At 44.5% G+C, this 23,819-nt stretch overlaps 1 protein-coding gene across 2 annotated transcripts in view; it reads right to left on the bottom strand.

Annotated features, from left to right (window-relative positions):
* Positions 1-5,913: 5,913 nt before the first annotated feature.
* SMARCD3 (SWI/SNF related, matrix associated, actin dependent regulator of chromatin, subfamily d, member 3) overlaps positions 5,914-23,819 on the bottom strand; it is a 70,402-nt gene continuing 52,496 nt past the window's right edge. For both annotated transcript variants that reach the window (XM_033000359.2, XM_033000361.2), the window contains 5 exons: positions 22,141-22,238; positions 15,893-16,028; positions 13,575-13,697; positions 10,168-10,269; positions 5,914-10,069 (listed from right to left, as the gene is read on the bottom strand). In XM_033000359.2, the coding sequence (XP_032856250.1) occupies positions 10,016-10,069; positions 10,168-10,269; positions 13,575-13,697; positions 15,893-16,028; positions 22,141-22,238 (513 nt within the window). In that variant the 3' untranslated portion in view covers positions 5,914-10,015. The remainder of the gene's footprint in view (positions 10,070-10,167; positions 10,270-13,574; positions 13,698-15,892; positions 16,029-22,140; positions 22,239-23,819) is intronic.

Raw genomic sequence — 23,819 nt, 5'->3', positions numbered from 1 at the left:
GCCCTCTGCAACCTGCCTGGCCCTCCCACACCCTGCCCGGATCCCCTACACTTTGCTTGCCTGGTCCCCCTGCACCTTAACCAGATCACCCACAACCTGCCTGGCCCCCCTGAACCCCAACCAGACACCCAGCATCCTGCCTGCATCCCTTGCACACCAAACACAACGCCTGCACCGCAAACAGATCCCCTGCACTGCAACCAGACGCCCTGCAACCTGCCTGCACCGGCCCGAGGCTTTCGCAGCCCCGGGGCTCGTCTCCCCGCCTCCGCCCCTTCCCACCTCCGCAGCGCCGGCTGCCCGACCCTCACCCACGCGGGGGCGGGCGGCACGCGCCTCCGAGCGCCTCCCCCGCGAGGCTTCCCGGCCACCCGGCGGCTCGGGGGCGCCGAGCTCCCGGCGCCGGTGCTGCGCCCCGTCGGGGCCGGCCGGGAGGAATCCTTCCTCGCCGCACGGACCGGCCGCGGGCAGCCGCATCTGAAACTCTCTTTCGCTCCTCAGCCAGATCCCGCGGGCAGGCAGCGCTGCCCCGCCGCCGCGCCCCCCGCCCCCCTCCCCCCCTCCAGCTAGAGCCCCTTGGCACGGCAGGCACCCTCAGCCTCACCGGCTGCACCTGGGGCTGCACCTGGGGCTGCACCTGGGGCTGCCCCAGTCCATCCCCAGCTCCCCAGCTGCAGCCTATTTAAAACCTTGGCCCGGTCCCATCCTCACCTCACCGGTCTCACCTGAGCTGCCCCAGCCCACAGCTGGAGCCCGTGGGGAGCAGGGGGAGCGTCTGTACCCGGCCTGCAATAAGGTGATCTTAACAGGCTCAGGAGCAATACTGTCTTTTATTCGGGCCTGGGGGCTCGGTGGACTTTCCTCAAATCCAGCACAGCTAACAGCAGGTGCAGGTGCTTCTTTTATACACCCAAATCACAGGTTGGTGCTTTTCCAAACACTCCGACACCGATCGGTCAGCAATTATAATACGATTACAATACAAATGACACATCAAGACGACGAGGTGTGGAGTCACAACTTTACAACCAGTAAGGTTATAAAGTAGGTATGTTTATTCAGTGCTGGGCACACGGGGAAATCATTTCCTCCAAATGCGTGCCCCACTTGGAGTCAAAAGCAGCTCCTTTTTATTGCTTAAAAACGTTACGTATTCAACTACTCTAATACATATGCATCACTACTCCAAGGATAGGGAGGGAATATTACATTTAGTCCCGAGAAATCCTTAACATATCCCCCCTCCCCCAATTCCTCCCATCGTGCTTGCGCAGTGCTTCCTGGTGGTTGTGGGCAGGTGTCTTCAGATGAAGGCTCCTAGTCTTCTTCACAGTGTTCTCTAGTCGACAAGTACTTCTGTGCAAACTCAGTCCTGTAGTCAAGTATAGCTTGTCCTTCAAGTCTGGGCTAATTTGCAGCTCCTTTGTCTTTCTGGCTCAGTGGTTTTAGTTCCCCTCTTATCTCAAGGACAAGAGATACCAGAGGTGGCCCATCCTGTTTTCCTTCCATTCAATCACAAAACAGTTACTGTCCTTTGATAGGGACCATCAGTGGCCCATCTTGTTCTTTCTCATTCCACTGCAAAGGAGTTACCATCCTTTGATGGAGGCCATCTGGTGAGCACCCCAAGAAGGGGGGGGTGCTATTGGGTTAGTGTGAGCATCCCCTGAAAGCAGGGGGGCTATCGGGTTAGTGTGAGCATCCCCTGAAAGGGGGGGGCTATCAGGTTAGTGTTTCCTCAGATCAGTTCCCCTCTTTTCTTTTCCCAGTAGTAAATTCTTTTACTTTTCTTAAAATTTGAATCGTTGTAAACAGCCTTATACATAACTTGTAGTCGATATGCGAGTCACCAATTCCATATATATTCATTTTTCCAATGACCAAATTTTACACTGCGCACATTGATCTATGCCCAGCTGAGGGGGCCCTCGTTTAGACTTTCCTTCTTCTTCTCTATTAGACAAAACGTGGTCCTCCTCCCCTGCACCTTTATAATGGTCCTCTGTGGCAGCAGAGAGGACAGAGATGTTAGCGGCGGCAACCAAGAATAAAACTTATCTACACAAAGCAGATAAGCAGGCACTTCTTTATTTCAGCACTGGGGAACACAGGGGATAGCTCCACCAAAAAACGTGTTCACCAACAGGTACAAAGCACAACATATTTATACACTTTTTCAGCAGAGTCATGGTTACATAAGATCAACAAAATTCATAAAGTTTAGTTTGACCTTAATAATGATTGGCTTTCAGTTACCTCACCTTACTTATATTCCTATTCTACAGGAATCATTGGTCATCTTTACTGATCGATTTGAATAGAATGGGGGGAGGGTAACAATCGGCATATACATGTTATTTCCTGGAAATCATTATCAAATGCAAATGTCTCTAACCCATGCATGGTTATGTTGGACGGGGGTCCTCTGGTGGCTGTTAATAGTCTTCCTCACTGTGTCCGCTGACTGAACTCCATCCTTGCGCATGCTCAATTCATCTTTGGCCGATGCTCATTTCTTCTTTGGCTGATCTTCCAAACCAAACCCAGTATCTTCTGGTACCTATTGTTTTGACTCAAGATCCATAACCAGTACTCATTGTTTTAATTCAGAGTCCATAACGATTTGTACACTGTTCAAGGCACACACCATACTAGCTACCTATTCCTAAGGGCCTCAGTGGGCTTTGTATTCTCATAGCTGATATAACTCCATGTTAAAATCAAAATCATAATCTAAACTAAAATCAAAATAATATTCTAGGATTCAAGCTATTTTGTTAAGGTAACTGTAACATTACGAGACGACGCCTCCTACACACATAGCCCCACTCGCCCGTGCACTACGTGGCTGTACCGCGCTTTCAGTGAGACGTACAGACCCTGCGGTGCACGCTGGTGGTCTGAGCTGCTGCAGACTGCGAAGCGGGATCCTTCCTCACCCGGAGAGGCTGGCTCTCTCTTCCTGCAGCGGGAGGCAGCTGCCGGCCGGATGGCCACCCGTTTAGTCCTCTTTGCCTTTCTCTGGCCTCTCCAGCGTCAGCCACGGCAACTCCTGCCCACCGCCAGCCACCGCTCCGCCTGTTCCTTTTTGCCGCCATGCCGCAAGGTGCACGAGGCCAGGCAGAGACAGCCCACGCAAGCCTGAGGCGGGTGCAGTCAGCAGCATCCCCGGGGGAGGAACGGACAACCGCATCCTCAGCACAGCCTCCGCAAGAGGGAAGAAGAAACAGAGATTGTCAGCGCCAGAGCCCACCCCTGGCCACGGCCCCTCCTGCAGGGGCTGCTGGAGATGCAGTTGCGGGCCAGCTCGCTGCCCTCACGACAGGGCTTGGGGGGGGCCTGGGGCTACGGGACAGGCTCCAGGGGAGGGGCTGGAGCTGAGGGCAGCGGCACGGGGCGAGCGGGGCGGGGGCGGCTCAAGGGGATCTCTGGCGAGTCGGGGACGGCCGCCTCCTTTCCCCCTTCCCGCTCTCAGGGAACTCCCCGGGGCTGCGCTGGCGAGGCTCGCCTGCCGCAGCGGAGGGGGTGCAGCTTCCCGCCCCCCCGCCCCCAGGAGACACCCCCCCCCCCGCCCAACGGGCTCGCTCGCCTCACCGGCAGCCCCGAACCGCCGCCGCCGCGCCCCTCTCTCTCCCGCGCACCGCGCCTGCGCCGGCCGCCGACGGCGCGCCGGAGGGGCCAGAACCGGCGCGCGAACGCCGGGCTGCAGGACCGCGCTTCGCCCACCGGGTGGCGGCAGCAGCGGGGAGCGCCCGGCGAGCGGCGCGTGCCCGGGGGCGGCACCGGCGCTGCAGTTCCGCGCTCGGGCAGCGGCGGGCGCGGGGGGGGGGCGGTGGCTGCAGCGGTTCCTTCCCGGGAGGCGGCGATGGGTGCGGCGGCAGCAACCGCCCGCACCGCAGCAGCGCGTTGCCGTTATCGACGGCCGGCGCGGTGGAGCTCCGCGGCGCATCGGCGGCGCCCCTCCGCGGTACCGCGTTGCGTCCGCCAGACGGCAACAGTGAGCCCCGGCGAACGCCACACACCGCACGCGCTGTACTCGACCTGCGGTACAACATCTTGGTCGGCGGGCGGAAGCAGCGAGCACCGCCACACCGCGCACGCGGGGCATCAGCGAAGGCAGGAGCATCGCCTCGCAGGCACCGCACTGCTGCGTCGCTGTTACTGGCGCCCCACGTGCAGTACTGCATTTCGCTTGCCAGACTACAGCGGTGAGCGCGGCCTCGTGGCGCCCCATCTGCAGCTCAAGGTTTCCTTATGAAGGCGACAGCAACGAGCACGAGGGCGCGCGCCTGGGCGCGTTGGCGGCTCCCGAGCTGCAGTTCCCGCTTCTGGCCTCCCGTGGCTTCCACCGGCCCCCCCGCGGCCCCCCGGCGCAGGGCAGCACCAGCCTCGCAGCCCGCAGGTGCTCTGCCAACAGCGCCCCTTTACCGGGAGGGGCTGCCGCTGTCAGCTTCACTGCCTGCACCTGGGGCTCCTCTCCGCCTGCCTGTTGCTTCTTCAAAAATAAAGTGACAGAACATGAGACTGTTGTTACTACATGATGATTGCCGTTATTGCTACTTGCTTTTCCTTCTCCATTAGGAAGTGTGCAGAGACTCATTTCTTCAAAGGCAAAATTAACTTCTGTTAATCTCAGCTGCTGAGATTTCCTAGACAACCTTCCAAATACAACCTTCTCCACACAAGGTGGAATATCTATATAGACATTTGGGATTTTTTATTTTCAAGTCTGTTTGCTTTCTTCTCAGATGAAGGTTACTACTTCTGTTTTCCCTTTCACCGAGTTGCTGAAGTAACGCTAGGTCTTCCTTTCCTCTTTCACCCTTCTATTTCTACTCTTATCCACCCCACTTCTTTATGCCATTCTCTCTCGACAGTCTGTTGGGCTAAGAAACCTTAACCCAGAAAAAAAACCCTCTTCAGTGAACTGGTGAATTTCAGCTTGCTCATCCTGAGAAAGGTTTCTAATGTTATTTGCTGTATAGTACCTCTGTTGGAAGGCTGCTAGCTATTTGCACAGCTTACTCCAGGTTCCTCTGTAACGAGAGACTAATTTGTGCCAGAGCTTAACTAGTGACCACAGTAAATGAAGCCTTAGGCTACATGAATTGTACTTTAACCTTTGTTTTTATCTATGAAAAAGTAACCAGTAGATAAGTAAAACTTTAACTACAGGATATTCTGTAACAAAAAATAAGGAAATGTCTCAAGATACAGACAAAAAGGGTGGCTGGAGGCTGCAGGAGCAAATCAGAAGAAAAGACCCCGGAGTCCACGAATAGGATTGAATGAGCATAAATACCATCAAGAAATCAAGCCACCTATAGAGACTATAAAATCCAGTAACAATTGACATATGGGGGGTCCCATTTCAGAGGCACACAGCTCGAGTTGTAACTACTATGACATATTAAACATAGTACAAGAAGGAACTCTGATTCTTTTATTAAAGCAGAACCTAGAGACGAGCCCTGTTGAGGTAGCATCCACATAACTCCTACCGTTGTCTAGGTGGCGACTGTAACTCCTACGCCACCTCTCAGCATCCAAGCTCTAGCCCCAGCTGCAACTTTGTTGACTATAATAACAGTGATAATGATAAATGTATTCCAAATAACCAAGCAACTGATCTGGAGAGGAGCCAGACCTCTTCAATAGTAAGGATTTCTCACTCAGTATGGGAAATGGCTGAAGATGGAATCCAGTGAAGAAATGAATTCACGTAAGAAATACTGAAAGAGCAACAGTTCTCACCTTTGTCAAGTCCCATTAAATCATGTATATGTGTGCCCCTGTGTGTGGGTGCGCATGCATGCTAAAGTGAACAGAAATCCAAAATCCCAAGAACATTATCTGCAGGAAGAAACCAACTGCACCTGTCTTTGTTAAGAAACATAAGGTTAGTGCAAGAGATACAAAGAAACAAAGTATTTATTGTTAAAAGCTTTTCTACGAATCACTGGGCATCATACAATGAAGATATGGTGGCTACAGAGTAGAAGGAGCCCCCTTCTCTCTCTCTCTTTCTCTCCCCCCCCTCCCCGCTTTATGCATATAGTTGCTCACTCTCACAAGCCCGAAGTTGTGTTTTTTTAATGGAGTTCCTTTCTTCAATGAGATTGGAAAAGGTGTTTATCACACAGGATCTGGCAGAACAGATACATCCTATTAAACAACAGAGCAGTTACAGAAAGGAGACCTCTATCTTCAGGAAAAAAGAGCTTTCTCTCCCTCTCATCTCTTTGCACTGCCGTGAAAGGGTTCTCAACATAAAAAAAGGACAAAAAAAAAAAAAAAATCAACCCAATACCTGACTAGCATTTTAGCAAAATTAGGAGCCCTAGGATACGCACCAATATTGATATATGCACTAACACTTTCACTCAGCTCCCACAGGATAAATTCTAAACAATGTGGTGTAAAAAAAACCTGCCAGCTGAAACAATGTCTGCGTTGAAACTACCAACCCTGCTAAGTCAAACATCTGAATCCTTGTTGATAACAAAAACAAAAATGTTTTGGCGATGTGTCTCAAGTTATTTGCAGAACATTTGGTTCTGTCCTGCGCGCCCATTTCCCATGCTACGCACAAGTTGAAACTGGCTCTCTCCCACATGTTCTCTACATGTATACACACACACATGCACACATAATACACTGACTCATGGACTGTGCTATTTCCAACAGTACTCTGCACATTATCCTGTGATACATCTTACTGGCACTTCAGTGGCACTCTGCTCCATCTTTTTATTTCTTTTTCCACTGGCTGTATTCTTCTCTCTATTCCATAATCAACATTTGCTTTCCCTTTAATTTCTGAGAAACACTTGGTCTGAATCCTAACTCATGGCCAACAGCATGAAGGACTAAAAAGAGTGTTTCAAACCTGCCATGTCAATGCTTCAGCTCCAAGATTATTTCCTACCTATCGGTACTCCAGAATGCTGTTTTAACCTTTTCATAGTTTGATGCTGTATTTCCTAACAATCTATATTATCATCTACACATTAACTACTTCCATGCACAGAATGTTTTTTTTGCAGTATGCACAGATGTGTATTGTACTGTGACAGCAACTGAGGACCCCAAAACATCATCTTGTCGTCTTTTATACACACAAAAAGACAATCATCCTGAACTTAAAATGAATTTATCATTCACAATCTGCCACAATTACATACTTGTTCAGTACCGCTGCCTTTCATTTTTGTAGGGCCAAGCAGCATTTGGTCCAGCTCCTCCCATTATTGCTCTACTGTTTCTCTTCAAATATTATTTCTCTTTTTTGCAAACAAGCAAGCTCCTGGCTGCACTCCTGGACCAGGGAACAAAATTTCTCTCTGCGTCTCTCCAGTAAAAGGCCTGAACTGCTCCTGAACACAGGAAAAAAGCATCAAAATCTCAAACCTCGGTTTAACCAAAGGAAAGAAACCTGACAGCTATTCCTAAGACTCACTGTTGGTGACTATTTTTATGTACAGTGGGATGTAAGAATTTAGATTCTGGATTGCCATCTTCGGTGCCATCTACAGTGGCTGACTCATGCATGTGCACATGCGCGCGCGCACACACACACACACATACATACGTCAGTATAGCACTGGTGCTTAACATAGCTTCACCTTCCAGTGATGCTGCTGTGAACACTGGGCAGCAACATCAGTTTTGTTAATTCGCTCTGAAAGAGACTTGGAAACAGATCCATCCAATAAATTCTACAGTGAGATTCTAAAAGCAGGCCAGATTTCATTATGTTGCCAGCTGTGGCACACGACTGAAATTTCTCTGTACAAATAACTGCCACTTCAATGGGAAAGTTCTCAGAAACAGAATTCCCTGGCAGATATCCTGCAGGCATCTAACACAATCCCATGCCCTTCTCACATCCTTGCATATCTTTCTTTGCATTTCTTATTCCTGGAGACTGAATGCATCCCCTCAATGTAGCTGCTCTGTTTACCACATACAGAAAAGAGTTTTATACACTGGACAGCATGCACACAACTGACACAGCAGCATAGTAAATATGGAAGCACAGTAGCAGATGACCCCCACTGTTTTCCCTCATAATGCTTGCTTGTAGTCCCATGAACGGAGTTCTAAATTAAATACGATTTCAAGGCATTCACTGTCTGGCAGCCTCACAGTCCCTCACTGTACTCAGTTTAAGACTGCAGGATTTCATGTTTTACTGTAAAAAGGGTTTTAACACCAAAAAAGTTTCAAACAAAGCCATACCCCATAAAAGGCCAGAGATGAAGAGTTACAGCTATGCTTTTTCTTACACCGATGGTTTTGCATGACAGTACTGCCATCGTATGACCGAAATCAAATGTAAATTTTCCAAGACATCTTTGATGACACTATTAACGTGAAAGCAGAGGTGTTAAATAAAGGGGTTAAAGAGAAGACTATCTCTTCTGTGACCGGACAGAAGAAACTTTTAAAATCAACTAAGAAAGAAATTGGCAAAGATAGCTGAACAGAAAAGGACAATACTACAGCAAAATGCATTATTCACAAGAGCTGCCTCCCTTCTGTACCACACGTGAATTTGATTCTCTTAACAAGAAAGTGAAGGGAGATGAAAAGGAGTAACCTAGAAAAGGATTTTGAGTGCCACGTCATCCAGACAAAGAGTTATACTTTGGCAGCTGCTTTTTGGACTAGAAATCACGTTGGGCCATTAATTACAAACTGATCTATGCACTATAAAAAATGAGTGGGGGGGAAAGAATGTAATGAAGATATCCCTGCTTCCGAGTAAATATGGTATAAATTCTCATAGTCTGAATTTGTCATACATTTGCAAAGAATGGTTTCCTAGGGATATGTTCTCTGTGCTATTTAAGGCTGACAGTGCTTTTTAGCTCAACAGCATCTTATATAACCAGTATGTATCATGTATGGGGGAACTAAATAATTCCTAGAAAGAGGCAGTTCACCTATCATCAAAATGTGAGACCAATCCAAGGACCCTGGTAACACCTTGAAGTAAACTGCCACATTATATGAAGTTAATCTTCTTGGATTCTGCATCAACTTAACAACTAGGCAAGTTCTTTTCAGTGGTGATCCCTAGAGGCACACAGAGAAACATTTAAGAAATCTCTTATTTTACATATATGCTTATCGTTAATATCTGCTGTGTTCAAGGCAAGTATCAGCAAAGCACCATTAAGTTATTTTCGTTTTCTCAGAATGCCTCATTTCTTGCTTCAACCTCAGCTTTGCTAACACCACTGATATTAAGGATGCCTAAGAAGCTTTTATCCAAGGGATATTTCTCTTCCTCTCGGCACAGCACATTGATCACACCCATTTAGTGATATGTAATTCAGTCTACCTTTCACTGCAGGGGCAAGAGAAAGAGGAAGTATTAGAGTTTGCAGAAGAGGTGTCCTGGCTATACTTCTTTCTTCTAGAGGGGCTCCTCATTCCAGGAATGAAAATCCTCCTAGTTTGTTCTTTCGCACGGTGAGACGGTTTCTTGCACTGCTCCAGCTGGAATAAAAACTCTAATCAGGAATATAAAGCATTCCACAGCTATAATAAGCACTATCTCGTCTAATTCCAGAGAAGTTACTATTTGAGACTCTTAGGTAACATAGGATGAGAACTGCGTTTATTTCTCTAAATCTGTAGTCTCTTGTAACACCTATCGCAACCTCCCCCATCAATGCCACCCATGATTCTATGCATAGCCCATTAGGATTGCTGTGTAGTGTCTGAACTTTCCACTAAAACTTAATGATGCGCGTTGATGAATGAACCTTTAATCTTCTTTAACACTGACACTTGTATGGCGCTGTCTCTGGCCTGGAATGGTTTGAGACAACCCCCATGGGCAAGATTTTCAAGGGTCACTCTAAAGCTGGTGTTCTGACTGGTGTGTTGATGGTACATTCTCATCCAGGCAGGAAGCAGGTCCATGTGTAACAGTGAGCTAAGTAACACTGAAAAGTCCACTGGTTTGGTGGTCATGATGCCAATGGGATCTTGTGAGCGGTACTTATGTGTTGCGCACTCCCAGAGACTGTTCCAGTTCCTGCCGGCGCTGCTGGATCTGAAAGAAAAAGAGAAACTGTACAGTTCAGCAGATTCAATTGTTCAGTGGCATGAAGATTCATTTATAAGCCAGCAGCATGGATAACTCCTTCATACCTTGCAGTAGAAATACCTGCTTACAGCCTCTTGAGACCATGGCTCATGATAAAATTCAGCTCTGCGTTCTTCCTCTGGGTTTCCAACTACATCAGTCATCACCTGTGAAAAAAATAAAAACATTTTCCACTATAGCTCTTCTACCACGTAGAGAAACATTCACATTTACTTAGTCAAAATTTATCTACATTACTACATTAGAAACTTTCAGGACTGTTCTCTAAGACCAAGGCAAATGGACAATGAATGGCATGTGTGCTTACTACCAAAAGAAGATGGTCACATACAAACTGTCAACCGTGAACAGCTCCTAACCTCTGCTCCTCAACAGTACCAAGGTATAATTCTAGACACCAGTAGTTGCCCAGGATAAGCGCCATGATCTCTAACAATTTAACAACGTGGACAGTTTAGTTCCACTGCCCAGGAAAAGTTCCCTGGCATTGTATATTTTATTAGCCTATATGTCTGAAGAACCTCGGTAATTACCCATACATGGGGTAACAGCTTGAAATTGTTAAGGTATTCACTTATAGATTGAAGCACGACTCTACAGCAGCCCTTACCTCAAAGCATATCTTACTTTGATTTCAAGGAAAGTTCTGATGGGGAAAGCATTTAGGAAAAATAATTCTTTTGAAATATGAGGAACAGAAAACCCTAGTATTTCCAAAATGGCCAAAGTCCCGAGCCCATCTTTCAGTCTCTAATGCAGCTGCCAAGAAAGCAAGATTTGAAAAACCAGTAAATTGTTTAAGAAACTAGTGAGTGGGACCACCTGGAAGACTGCTCTTAGCGACGACAAAGGAGCTGCACAGAGCTGGCAGCAATTTAAGGATGTTTTTCTTAGTGTGCAAAAGCTCTAAATTCCTGTGTGTAAGAAACTGGACAAGGAAGGCAGGAGACCAGCATGGCTCAGTAAGGATGTCCTGGTCAAACTAAAATCTAAGAAGGAAATGCACAGGCAGTGGAACCAGGGACATGTATCTTGGGAAGAATATAGGGATGCTGCCCAGATATGTAGGGATAGGCTCAAGAAAGCTAAGGCACAGCTGGTGCTGAATTTGGCAACGGATGCAAAGAATAACAAGAAGGACTATTACAGGTACATTGGCCAGAAAAGAAAGGTTAAAGAAAATGTACCCCACCTCAGTAAATAAGACAGGATTTCTGGTGACAACCAATATAAAGAAGGCTAAGTTAATCAACAAAGTTTTTTTGCCTCAGTTTTCAATGGTAATCTCTCTTCCCACATCTCTCAAGCCCCTAAACCTCAAGCGGGAAAGAAGTCCCTCCCACTGTAGGAGAAGGTCAGGTTTGAGACCATCTGAGGATCCTGAACATGTGCGAGTCCATGGGACCTGATGAAATGCATGCCAGGATCCTGAGGGAACTGGCTGATGTAGTCACTAAGCCACTCTCCAACATACTTGAAAAGTCATGGCAGCCAGGCAAAGTCCCCAGCGACTGGGAAAAAAGGAAACATCACACCCATTTTTAAAAAGGGTACAAAGGAGGACCCTGGGAACTACTGACCAGTCAGCATCACCTCTGTGCCCGGTAAGATTATGAAACAGATCCTCCTGGAAGACATGTCGGAACATATGAAAGGCAGGGAAGTGATTAGAGACAGGCAATATGGCTTCACCAAAGGCAAATTCTGCATGACTAATCTAGTGTTCTTCTATGATACAGTGACCTCATCGGTGGATAACAGAAGAGCAACTGATGTCATCACCTGGATCGGAGCAATCCTCAGTATCGATACAGACAGAAGGATGAATGCATTGAAAGCAGCCCTACAGAGAAGAATCCGGGGGTACTGGTGGACAAAAAATTAGATAGAAGTTGGCGATGTGCACTTGCAGCCCAGAAAGCCAGTCCTATCCTGGGCTGCATCCAAAACAGCATGACCAGCAAGTCAAAGAAGGGGACTGTGCCCCTCCACTCTGCTCTTGTGAGACCCCACCTGGAGTACTATCTCTAGCTCTGGGATCCACAGCTATGGACCTGTTGGAGCGGGTCCAGAGGAGGCCATGAAAATCGTCAGAGGGCTGGAACACCTCTCCTATGAAGAAAAGATGAGAGAGTTGGGGTTGTTCAGGCTGGAGAAGAAAAGGCTCCAGGGAGACCTCACTGCAGCCTTTCAACACTTAGAGGGGGCTTATAAGATAGGTGGAAGGAGACTTTTTAACAGGGCCTGTAGTGACAAGACAAGGGGAAATTCTTTTAAACTTAAAGACAGTAGGTTTAGATTAGATATAAGGAAGATTTTTTTATACGATGAGGATTGTGAGACATCGAAGTAGATTGCCCAGAGAAGCTGTGGATGCCTCATCCCTGGAAGTGTTCAAGGTCAGGCTGAACAGGGCTTTGAGCAACCTGATCCAGTGAACGATGTCCCCGCCCATGGCAGGGCAGCTGGACTAGATGATCTTTGAAGGTCCCTTCAACCCAAACCATTGTATCATTCTATAAAAAAATACAATTCTGATGACTGAGTGTCCAGCATCACAGAATCAAAGGTAAATATAAAATTATTAGCCTCTTTTGCAGAGTAGTATTGTGCAATCACAATTCTGATGCCAGCAGGGCAGAACATTATAGAACAGGCCCGTAGGCCTGTCAGTCAGGCAGAACACTGAACAAATGTTCTACGTATACAGCTAGAGAAGCTCCACAACACTTTTGTAAGCTCTTCAAGCTAAAGGCTGCTTTATTTAAACATTCTTTCAGATGCTTGTCCCCTTTTGAATACAATGTAAATAATAAGAACCATAATCTGAACAGTAGATTTTTTGAAGACTATGGTCTAACTAGACATTTCTATTGGAAAGACACAATGATTTTGTTACAATAACCTCATGTTTATTAATACAACGGGTTTTGAGGCATCTGAGTTAGACATAAAGTGTGAAACTTTATGAGGAACAAAGTACTCATTTTTGCTGGCAAACAACTGAACTTATTACACGTTCTGTTTCTTGGGTATCTCAGAGCTAAACTCAAAGGCACCTGATATTTAATCTGCCTATTTCTTAAATAAGATTAAATTACGAACTAACAAAACACCCAAGTTGAGTTATTGTACTATAGGATGCCCCTGATGAGTTTTATATAGCTTTATTTTTGCAGAGTGCACAAACACAGCCCTGCACTTTAATCTTACTGTCCAACCACAAATTCACCTACCACGCCCGTTAAGCGCTGCTGTTCCACTGGAAGTGGAATACAGCCTAAACTGTCTTTCCTGCATACTGTCTGCTCTGGGATTGCAGCATTCCACTCACGGTCTGTCTTCCACCAATTTTCCATCTTGGATGTTTTCGCTATACACTCTATATACATTTAGATAAAAGTCTTACATTCTGGTTCCACTATTCACGCTTCTTCAAACCTTAGCTCACCTTAAGATCCCTACTTTGGGACCGGAGAAGGTCTTGGATGTATCCTTTGGGATCTTTGGAGAAACTCAGCATGAAATCACGTTGTATTTTTAACTGATTTATGGATTCAATTGTCTCATGAATCTGACAGAAAAAACACAAAGCACATGTTACTTAATTCCTCCCATGCTCCAGTGACCCTGAGGTCAGCCCCACTAACATCTTTGAACTTCTTGTAATGTACGAAGGTGACAGTTCTATACCACAGACTTGTGCATGCTCCCATGGCTTTTTCCCTTCAAAGATCGAGTTAACCACAACCCCGCAATTACATTTTGGTTTCATTTGTACTTCTGCAGTGCGAATACGTACAGGGTTCTTCTTCGCTTCCTGCGTAGAACTGCTGGATGGCATGCTATATACAATACTGAATAGCTAAGTCATGTCACTGTACATGTAATAATTTCCTGTGTATAATCAGTCCTTCTGCCAAGTCTGGGATTTTTCAGGAAAGGTGCTATATAAATATGTCTTTAAGCAGTGCCCAATGCAAGAAAGCAGTTATTCCCCTGGCTAATTATCATCATAGCTTCAATACCCTGCTGTGATCCTTACAATTTCTAGAGATTACCTGATCAAGTCCATGTTAAACGAACTCACGTAAGAGCCATGCCTTACAGACTTTTTCCTACGAGAAAGTCTATTAAAGTCACAATGGCTGCAAAAAGGAGTATGAACAATGAGAAATTAGAAGTATGGAAAGTTTATAGAAAGTGAGGCATGTCTTCAGAAATATGAAAGAAATAAGCATTAACCAGTAGGGAAGAATAAAGACTCCAAAGAGAAGTCAAGGCCCTATAATCATCCTGGACAACAAAATCAAGTACAATTAGTGGGAGGACAGTTAATGAAACATTTTTACATATCCACACAGAAAAGCGAACTTTTGCCACCCTGTTCCTCTAAAATTCTAGTTTGAGATTGTAAACATATCTTGTTTAATTTCATGTATACATCTGTTTTGCCAAAACAGCTAATGTGGCCAGGCACATGGGATAAAAAAAAATCCCCCCCCTGATCTCGCTATGCCATCAAGGCCACTAGTATAGGCACTACTATGTGGTATGTTAACTGAAGAGAGCTACTGTCAACTAAAAATCATTCAGAATTTGGGAAAATGATGTAGCCAACCTGGAGAGAAATCTGTTGGCATGCACAGAATTTCCACTAGAGGACTCTGTGGCAGCAGAGCAATAAATGGGACAGACGATAACAATGCAACAGTCAATGCCTGTTTACTCAATTACTTCAGTAGCTTCACTAATCACAACTTGCCCTCTGCTGTAGCAAATGCTCAAAAAAAGAGGTGATACGGACATGGGAAAAGGTGAGCTGGACTGGAAACAGAATAATCCTACGCATGCTGCATGCAAGCCTATACAGGCTGGGAACTAACTGCCTGAGCAGCTGCCCTGCTGAAAAGGACCTTTCTCAAGAGCCATAAACCAAAAGATGCTGCAACAGTGGCCAGAAACCACAGGTTCGTTAGTGTCCAAACCTCTTTAAAATCGGATGAAGACCAGAGTTTAACGTAATTGTTTGTATTAGAGGTAAACAAACAGAAACTGGGCCTGACTGTATGTCACATAAATCATGTCTGGTCCACAACGTCACACTTCTTCTTCTTCCCTTGCTCTGAGAAGCCACTTTTTTTATCCCTTACCAAGTCAAATCATCCATTTACACATGCGCCAAAAGCTGTCTAAGAGTCCACCTGACATGAACCCCTAATACATCCTGCAGAGCTCCCCATTGCTGTAAGGCAGATGCTATTATTTGAAGTGCGCATGATCCTCTTTCAGTAACACTGAAAACAAGGCTGCCAAACTGCTTCAAGTGGTTTTTCTGCCATGCATTTTCCATATTTACACCTCCTGCAGAGAGCTGTTCTGCAACTGTGCATGCACAAAACACATCCGGAGTATGAGATTCTCTTAGCTTTGTCTTACGGGATTTTAGCAAGATAACATGACCTCTCAATAAAATGTCATAGTCAATCAGTTCAGATGTTTCTTGAATGCCAGGAGACTCATTATACTACCTGTGAAACTTTGCTTCTATCACCTCAACAACTGTGTCAGGCCCCGGATCAGATCCTAAATGGGAACGCCACTCACCCCTCTGTATTCCCATTGTATGCAGTTGATTCATTCCTTGAAAGCACATTCAGGTGAAAAGTCCCTGTCTCACACTACTGTCTTTGACATGTGACACCAAACCCACATGAAGGTATGTAATGAGTATATATGCCAAGTGATACTTTACTCTTGGACGAGTACCTTGTTGTCCAATGCTGTAATCTCCTGTTGATTAGCTGTTGAGAGAAGAAAACTACTCATCTGTCCCTTTAATGGGTCTTCAACTTCTACATCTATGTCGTAACAAGCTGTCTTCTTCTGATCGTTGGGGTCAACACTATGGAGTGTATAACAGAAGATCATGAGAACTGCCATAATGAATTACAATAAATACCCTTCCAGCCCAGAATACGGTCTTCAGTAAAGCCCGTTGCAGATGCTATGAGAAAAATTTAAGAACAGGGTATCTTTATGTATTTGTATATCCTAGTATATCCTCTCATCTTTCATCAGTCAGAATTCAGAAACTTTTGAGCTGGAGCTTTTGCCCCATCTGTCAACTTTAATAGCTACAAATGGACATAGTCTTCATTAAATTGTCTAACATCTTCCTGACAGCTATTATAACTCTGGCCTCCAAAGCAATCCCCAGTGGTAAATATCATACTGGTATGGTCTCTGCTCAACTGCATCTTTTCTGAGATAGGCTAAGTAGAACTGTACACTACCATTATGAACGTGAGCACATAATGACATATTATTTGGTTCTTGGTTCCTTCTCTAGTAATTCCTAGCACTGTAATTGTTTTGGCAGCTATGTAGCATTGTAATGATTCCCAGCTACTTCGTAAGAGGCAGCAGTGAAACTGGAGAACACCACTTTGTAAAGTTGCCTGCTTAATTCTTCAAAGAATATAGCCAGTCATGCCTTCCTGTTACAGAAGCTATATTGACTCTTCCCCAATATATCACATGTCTATTAACTCCATTCTCTACTACGGTTAGTACCAATTGGCTTCCAATATCCGGGATTGGTCCTGGTATGTTTTTGGCATCACATTAACTATGGTACTGAAGGAGATTTCAGTAATAGGTAACGCATTTAGGTTGTAAAAGACCCTTAAGGTTATCGAATCCAACCATAAACCTAACACAGACAAGTCCACTATTAAACCATATCGCTAAATGCCATGTCTACATGTCTTTTAAATATCTCCAGGGATGGTGACTCAACCCCTTCCCTGGGCAGCCTGTTCCAGCGCTTGACAACCCTTTCAGTGAAGGAATTTTTCCTAATATCCAATCTAAACCTCCCCTGATGCAACTTAAGGCTGTCTCCTCTAGTCCTATCACTTGTGGGAAAAGAGACTAACGCCCACCTCGCTACAACCTCCTTTCAAGTAGTTGTAGAGAGCAATAAGGTCTCCCCTCAGCCTCCTTTTCTCCACACTAAACAACCCCAGTTCCCTCAGCTGCTCCTCACAGGACTTGCGCTCTAGACCCTTCACCACCTTTGTTGCTCTTTTTTGGACACACTGCAGCACCGCAATGTCTCCTGTAGCGAGGGTCCCAAAACTGAACACAGTATTCAAGGTGTAGCCTCACCAGTGCTGAATACAAAGGGACAGTAGTTAGTAGTTAATAAATTTCATGAGAGTTCTGCATAAAAACCCATTTACAACTCCTCAATTAGTATGTGTTAAATTTGTTTCTATTTGATATCTTGGTGTGAAAAAGTTTTTCAGACTCTTTCCACCTGCCCTCCAAAACCCATACTGCACACACATGGGACCTTCCCTAATCTCTAAAATTAGCGTTGATTAAAAGAATTAGTATTGATTTTCTTATCCGACTTTAGGCAGCTGGCTGTCATCCAAGTTTAAACTTTCTTAATTTATCAGTTTCAATAATAGGCTTCCTACTTCCAATATTTTTCAACCAATCTTACTCGTTTCATCTTTAACAAGCCAAATATCAGTATTATACTTTGGCTTGTCCTATCCTAAGTTTATATTTAATTTGTTGTGGTTTAGACTTAACATTAACTTTATCTTTAGACTAAAGTTTCTTAGCAAGAAACAAGTGTTTCAGCCCAATAAAACAGACTTCAGTCATTGTCACTTGTAATATAAAAATGCTGGATTCTGAACACCATTTTCAAAATGTCTAGGTTGTGTGCATCTGCTGTAAGTAGTAAAAAAATTGATTCGGGATCTAATGGAGCTTGCTAGATTTGGGGAGCAGAATTTCCATGGATGGATTTGCATTAGGAGCGTTGCAAACAGGTGGACTGAGGTGATTCTGTGCTATACTCAGCACTGGTGAGGCTGCACCCAGAACACTGCGTTCATTGCTGGGCTTCCCAGTACAAGAGAGATATGGAGCTACCAGAGAGAGTTCTGCAAAGATGATCAAGGCACTGGAGCGCCCCACACGTGAGAAAAGGCCGAGAGATCTGGGACTGTTCAGCCTGGAGAACAAGCTCGGTGGGAAGATAGAGGGAGCTTATCAATACCTGAAGGGAGAGTTTAAAGAAGATGGAGCCAGGATCTTTACAGTGGTACCCAGTGACAGGACAAGAGGCAATGGGTGCAAACTGAAACACAAGAGGCTCTGTCTGAACACCAGGAAACACTTTTTTACTTTAAGGGTGACCAAGCACTGGCACAGGTTTCTCAGAGAGGTTCTGGAGTCTCCCACATTTGCAATATTCACAAGCTGCCTGGATATGGTCCAGGCCAACTGGCTACAGGTGGCCCTGCTTGACCAAGGGAGGTCATTTGACCAGATGACCTCCAGAGCTCCCTTCCAACCTCAACCACTCCGAGATTCTGTGATGCTGTGGCCTTCTGCAAGTGGATTAGCAGCAGAAGGAAGACCCAAGCCAACATCAGAGTCATTGGACCCAAGGTGCCCAAGCCAACGTCAGAGTCAGGGTAGCATGGCTACTCAGAGGCTGGAGAAACAGGACAGCAGTTCAACGTTTTAAAGTTCAACAGAGGCAAATACAGAGTTCTGCTCCTGGGATAGGACGACGCCATGCAGTGGTACGGGTGGGCATCAACTGCGTGGAAAGCGGTTTTGCAGGAGAGGACCTGGGGGTCCTCATGGACAGCAAGCGGAGAACGAGTCTGTGAAGTCAACTGCAAAGTGGGCTGTGTTAGCGTAAGTGTGGCCATCGAGTCAAGGAAAGAGGCTATTCCTTGCTGTGCCACACTTGTGAGGCTGCATCTGGACTTCTGGGCACCGGACCACAAAGACGAGACATTCTGCAGTGAGGCCTGGAGAGGATCCCCAGGGTGTCAGGGGGCTGGATGGAGCACATGCCTACCAGGAAAAGCTGCGAGAGCTGGGTTTGTCCAGCCTTGAGAAGAGAAGGGGAAAGGGAGAGCCTATTGGTGACTGCAACTGCTGTATGGGATGGTGAAGAAAAGACAGAGCCAGCCTCCTCTTGGAGATGCACAACAATAAGGCGAGAGGCAACAGAAACTCGCTGCAACATGGGCAACTGACTCAGTATAAGGAACTTTTTTTTTTTTAAATCGTGATGGTAGTCAAAAGGAGGAAATCCAGAGCTAACCTATTTGCAACAGGAGAATATTGGAGAGCTATGCTTTGTAGTCTACTTGTGTAACGTTAATATCATGGAAGATGGCTTGCTTCTTTGCAGAAATGGGAAATCCCTCAGATGTTTCTCTTTATACCTCTGACTTCAGGTGTGTCAGTTGCAACAAGGCGTGCGACTCAAGAAAAGCTCCAGCTTCAGCTTGAGCTCAAGTAAGAAGATTTGACTTCTACCAGTTTTAAATTTGGTGCGTTCTGTATCACAAGATCAGAAACTATGATAAACTCTGTATTTTTAAAATGTATTCTGCATTCTCTTTGAGTCTACCTAATATTTGAAATATTTACCAATCTTAGAGTCATTCTGTTCATTTCTATTTCATTTCCACTTCAAGCTCATTGCATTTTTTGTTTTCTTCTCCAAAAGGTGGTGTGGTTCATGTCTGAAGAGTGGTTCTAGAATACTATTATTTATAGAATGAGTTTAGAATACTTCACATTTTAGTCTCTGTGCACATACTCTAAAACTAAAATTAATAACTGCGATCTAGTTGGCTTGATTGTAAAAGACTGGCCTGAGGATTTATCTGAAATAAAAGCACATATATTTAAAATCACTAGTGATGAAAAATTCCTTGAAGCAGTGTGCCGGTTTTGGCTGGGACGGAGTTAACTTTCTTCACAGTAGCTAGTATGGGACTATGGTTTGGATTTGTGCTGGAAACAGTGTTGGTAATACAGGGATGTTTTAGTTATGGCTGAGCAGCGTTTACACAGAGTCAAGGCCTTTTCTGCTCCTCATGCCACTTTGACAGCGAGCAGTCTAGGGGTGCACAAGAAGCTGGAAGGGGACACAGCAGAGACAGCTGACCCCAGCTGATCAAAGGAATATTCCGTACCATATGGCACCATGCTCAGCAGTAAACTCGGGGGACACACACAACACGACACAGGACAGGCACTGCTCAGGGCCTCGCTCAGCATCAGTCAGTTGGTGGTGAACAATTATTTTCATTTCCACCACATGTCTTTCTTGGCTTTTATTTCTCTCTCTTTGTTATCTTCCTTTTTATTACAGGTTGTTGTTATTATCATTGGTATTCTTATTACTATTTCCATTATTAAACTGTCTTTATCTCAACCCACGAGTTTTGTGCCTTTTACCCTTCCAATTTTCTTCCCCAATCCCGCTGAGGGGCAATGAGCGAGCGGCTGGGGGTTGCTTAGTTGCTGGCTGAGGTTAGACCACGACAAGCAGTTGGCAAACTGTTTCAATGGTTGACCACATTCACTCTAAAAAACTGAATGCAATGGGGCAGGGCAGAGGGCCTGAGAGAATCTGTTTAAAGCTCAACTGGACTAGGCCCATAAGCATCCTGATATAATTTGAACCTGCTTTGAGTTGGGATGGGGAAGCTCTAGGTGACCACCAGCGATCCCTTCCACTGTACATTATTCTGTGATGAGTCTAAAAATTACTTACTTCCTTTAAATTCAGTGCCAGACTTCCAGATTTATTTTAATTTAGCTTGAGACTGTAAAGACTCTATTGAAAAAGTATTCCCTATTCGAAGAAAATTAATACTTCCCCATTCCACAGCATTATGTCAGTGTCACGTAGTGCTGTCCAGGTGCTGTGTAGTGCACACGGTGTATCAAAGAAAGCTACTATACATAAGGTCCTGGTTTTCAGCTTCTATCTAACAGAAAACATACTGCCTCCAGAACCTCTTTGCCATCTCTCTGCCCTTGGAAACATAACCATCAGTTCATTGTCATTTTTCTCCAAGACAATGACTATATATCTCTTATAATCTCAGCTTTTTTTGGTCAAACAGGTCACTGAGTTGTCTTCAATGACAGTATATACACAGCTATCAATCTGCATGGTACTCAAGTTGCTTTTTGATTAGTATTTTATATATTCAAAAGAATCAAAAAGCAAAGTTTATTTTGATGACCAATGTAATATTTAAGCTTCTTACCACACATATTTCAAATTTAAAATAAAGAACCCAATATTCAGCATATTCAGAAACATTTGTTGTCAATAATCTGTAGGAAATCAAATCACTACGCTCAATTAACAGTAATGTTTAAACACCCAGAATCAGAGTTTTGACCAAGACCACAGGGGAACTTGGGAAAGACTTAAATATCTTAACAGCAAGGTTGCAATCCCCAAAAGTCTCTTATCCTCCTCCCCCCCCACACACAGTTCTTTAAATATGGAATGTGCTGGAAGTGTACTAGATAGCTCTAAGTTGTTATTTCATCTACTATGCCAGAAATACATCTGTTTTGACAAGGATGCCAGAAGACGATTATCTTGGTCACAATGACCTTCTCTGAATCTAGGCATTCTTTATTGTAAATGTCTTGTGATCTCTGACTAGTTGGCCGCCTTAGAATAAGACTAATGCCCAAAGAGCTGACCCGATCCCAACGAAGCATGGATGGTCCGGCCACTGTATTTGAAACTGTAATACTGTTGTATATTTTACGTAACAACTCAGTGATTAGAGTGCTTTCCCATGATGTACAATATCTTATTTCAATTCGTTTTGCTCCCCTCTAAGTGGATTGAAAGTCTTATTCCTTTCCCCTTAGGAAAGAAACCTGACCAACTCTCTCAATGGTATTCTAGTAGGGATAAAAATAAGAAGTTGTTTTGCATTCTCCTAGAGGATTGGTGCCATTCTATTGAAAATAATTCAGAATTATATAGACCAGAATGACACAGAGAATGAACGCACAACGAAGTCCAAGGTACTCATGTAGAAGTTATAAAAACTGGATTCTGGTCCCTGCTACTGTAGCTGTTTCTGTATTTTATACAGTGAGTGTTTTGCACATGACAGTGCTGAGCTGACTAACCGGCTTACCTGATGATATGGTTTATCACTATAGGGTCTGGCGGCAGCAGCAGATTAGTGAGTCTCTGAGGAATTTCAGAAAACTTTAGCCGTGGACAGTCAAAGATCTGGAATACAATAAAGCATGTTATCTTGGTTCAAAATCCAACTTGCAGTTAAATAAGAAAGTAAGAAATTAACAGTTCACAAGCAAAGTGATTTTGAAAACTAATTCTGGCTCCTTGCTCAGAATAAATTCTTGGTCACTTCTGCCCTTGTGAATTGCTGCTGTACTTAACAAACTGGGCTAGCTGACAGATGCATCAGATGATAACAATTTCAGGTGTCCCACTTTTGGTTTAGCTGCTGAAGGGCACGGGCCACTTTACTGGGTCATCAGGATCAACTCTATCAATAACGGGAGAGAAGTGAACACTTCTTTCACTAAGGGTTAGCAGCAGCATACCATAAAGAAAACTGTTTTTTTTTTTTACCACACAAAATGTAAAAACAGTTTGCTTTTTTTCCCCAAGTCATGCTTCCTACAGTATTTTGTGCTAAAGAAAAATACAATATAACATTTTTTTATTTTAAAACCATTTGCAAGTTAATTATTTTTTTAAGATTAAGGAAAAAAAAGTCAACATGGTTTTACTTATTTTTAACCAAAACCTAAACAGCCTTTTTGAAAGGATCCACTCCTTTCCAATCAACATCTCATGGCTACCTTCTCTTTACTATGGTCCAGAAGCTAATTATGTATTGAATTCAGAAAACCTTTTGAATAGGATCAAAATCTGTAGTTTTTGGAAATTTTCTGTGGGTAATTGCAGTGCATTGCCATGAATCTAGCACCACTCCTTACACCTGGAGTTTTCAGAAATATAATTATTACAGCCTTTTTTCCCTACTGGGATTTTTAATGCTCTGAATAAGTAAGTAGGCTTTTCTCTAAAGATATTCCATTTAAAGTGACTTTAAAAAATCCCTGAACTATGTATATATTAACATTTCCCTTAAACATACTGGGATGTGGAGTTAATTTGTAAAAATGTTGAGATCTATGCAAATGCAAATGCTTCTTAGGGAAACTATTTCCACAATAGAAGAGCCGCACTACTTGTAGTATTGTACCTGTAAACAGAAGCATACTTTGAAACTCTAGAGACAAAGGATGCAGGCAGGGTTGAAAAGAATGGGCCGTCGGGTTGCAGAATGGACATACAAAGTCAGACTGTTCAACTAAGATGCTGCGGTTCCTCAGATGGAGTATCTTCTGAAATCCATCATTATCTGGAGGGGGATTTGGTAGCAGAAATAGCGAGAAGCCAGCTCTGGGTTTTGAAATACCTTTGGGACTTTTATCTTGCTTTTGCTTGTAACACAGTGGATTTCAAATCTCCTAGCTGATATAAACAGTGCTTCTAAAGAGAAAAAGGATCCTTCTTCATCAAATCTAAAATCTGTCTCATATGCTGGACTTACCTGCATCCAGGAATTCAGACAGCTAGTTTCTAAAGAGCAAGGAAGTAACCAAATCTAATGTGTCTGCAACTCACTCTTTATTTCAGTTCTGAATTCTGACACTTGATAGAGATGACTGTGGAATTCCCACTCAAAATCTTTGCATACCAAGCTCCATCCAATCTTCTGTCACCACTGGCTCAACACTCATGTCAAACTCCTAACGTGGATTCCCAAGAGATGAG

This window comes from Tyto alba, unplaced genomic scaffold, assembly GCF_018691265.1.
Source record: "Tyto alba isolate M040663 unplaced genomic scaffold, T.alba_DEE_v4.0 Super-Scaffold_38, whole genome shotgun sequence".
Lineage (NCBI taxonomy): Eukaryota > Metazoa > Chordata > Aves > Strigiformes > Tytonidae > Tyto > Tyto alba.
Note: the sequence above shows the minus strand (reverse complement) of the source record. Positions and strands in the feature narration are given on the sequence as shown.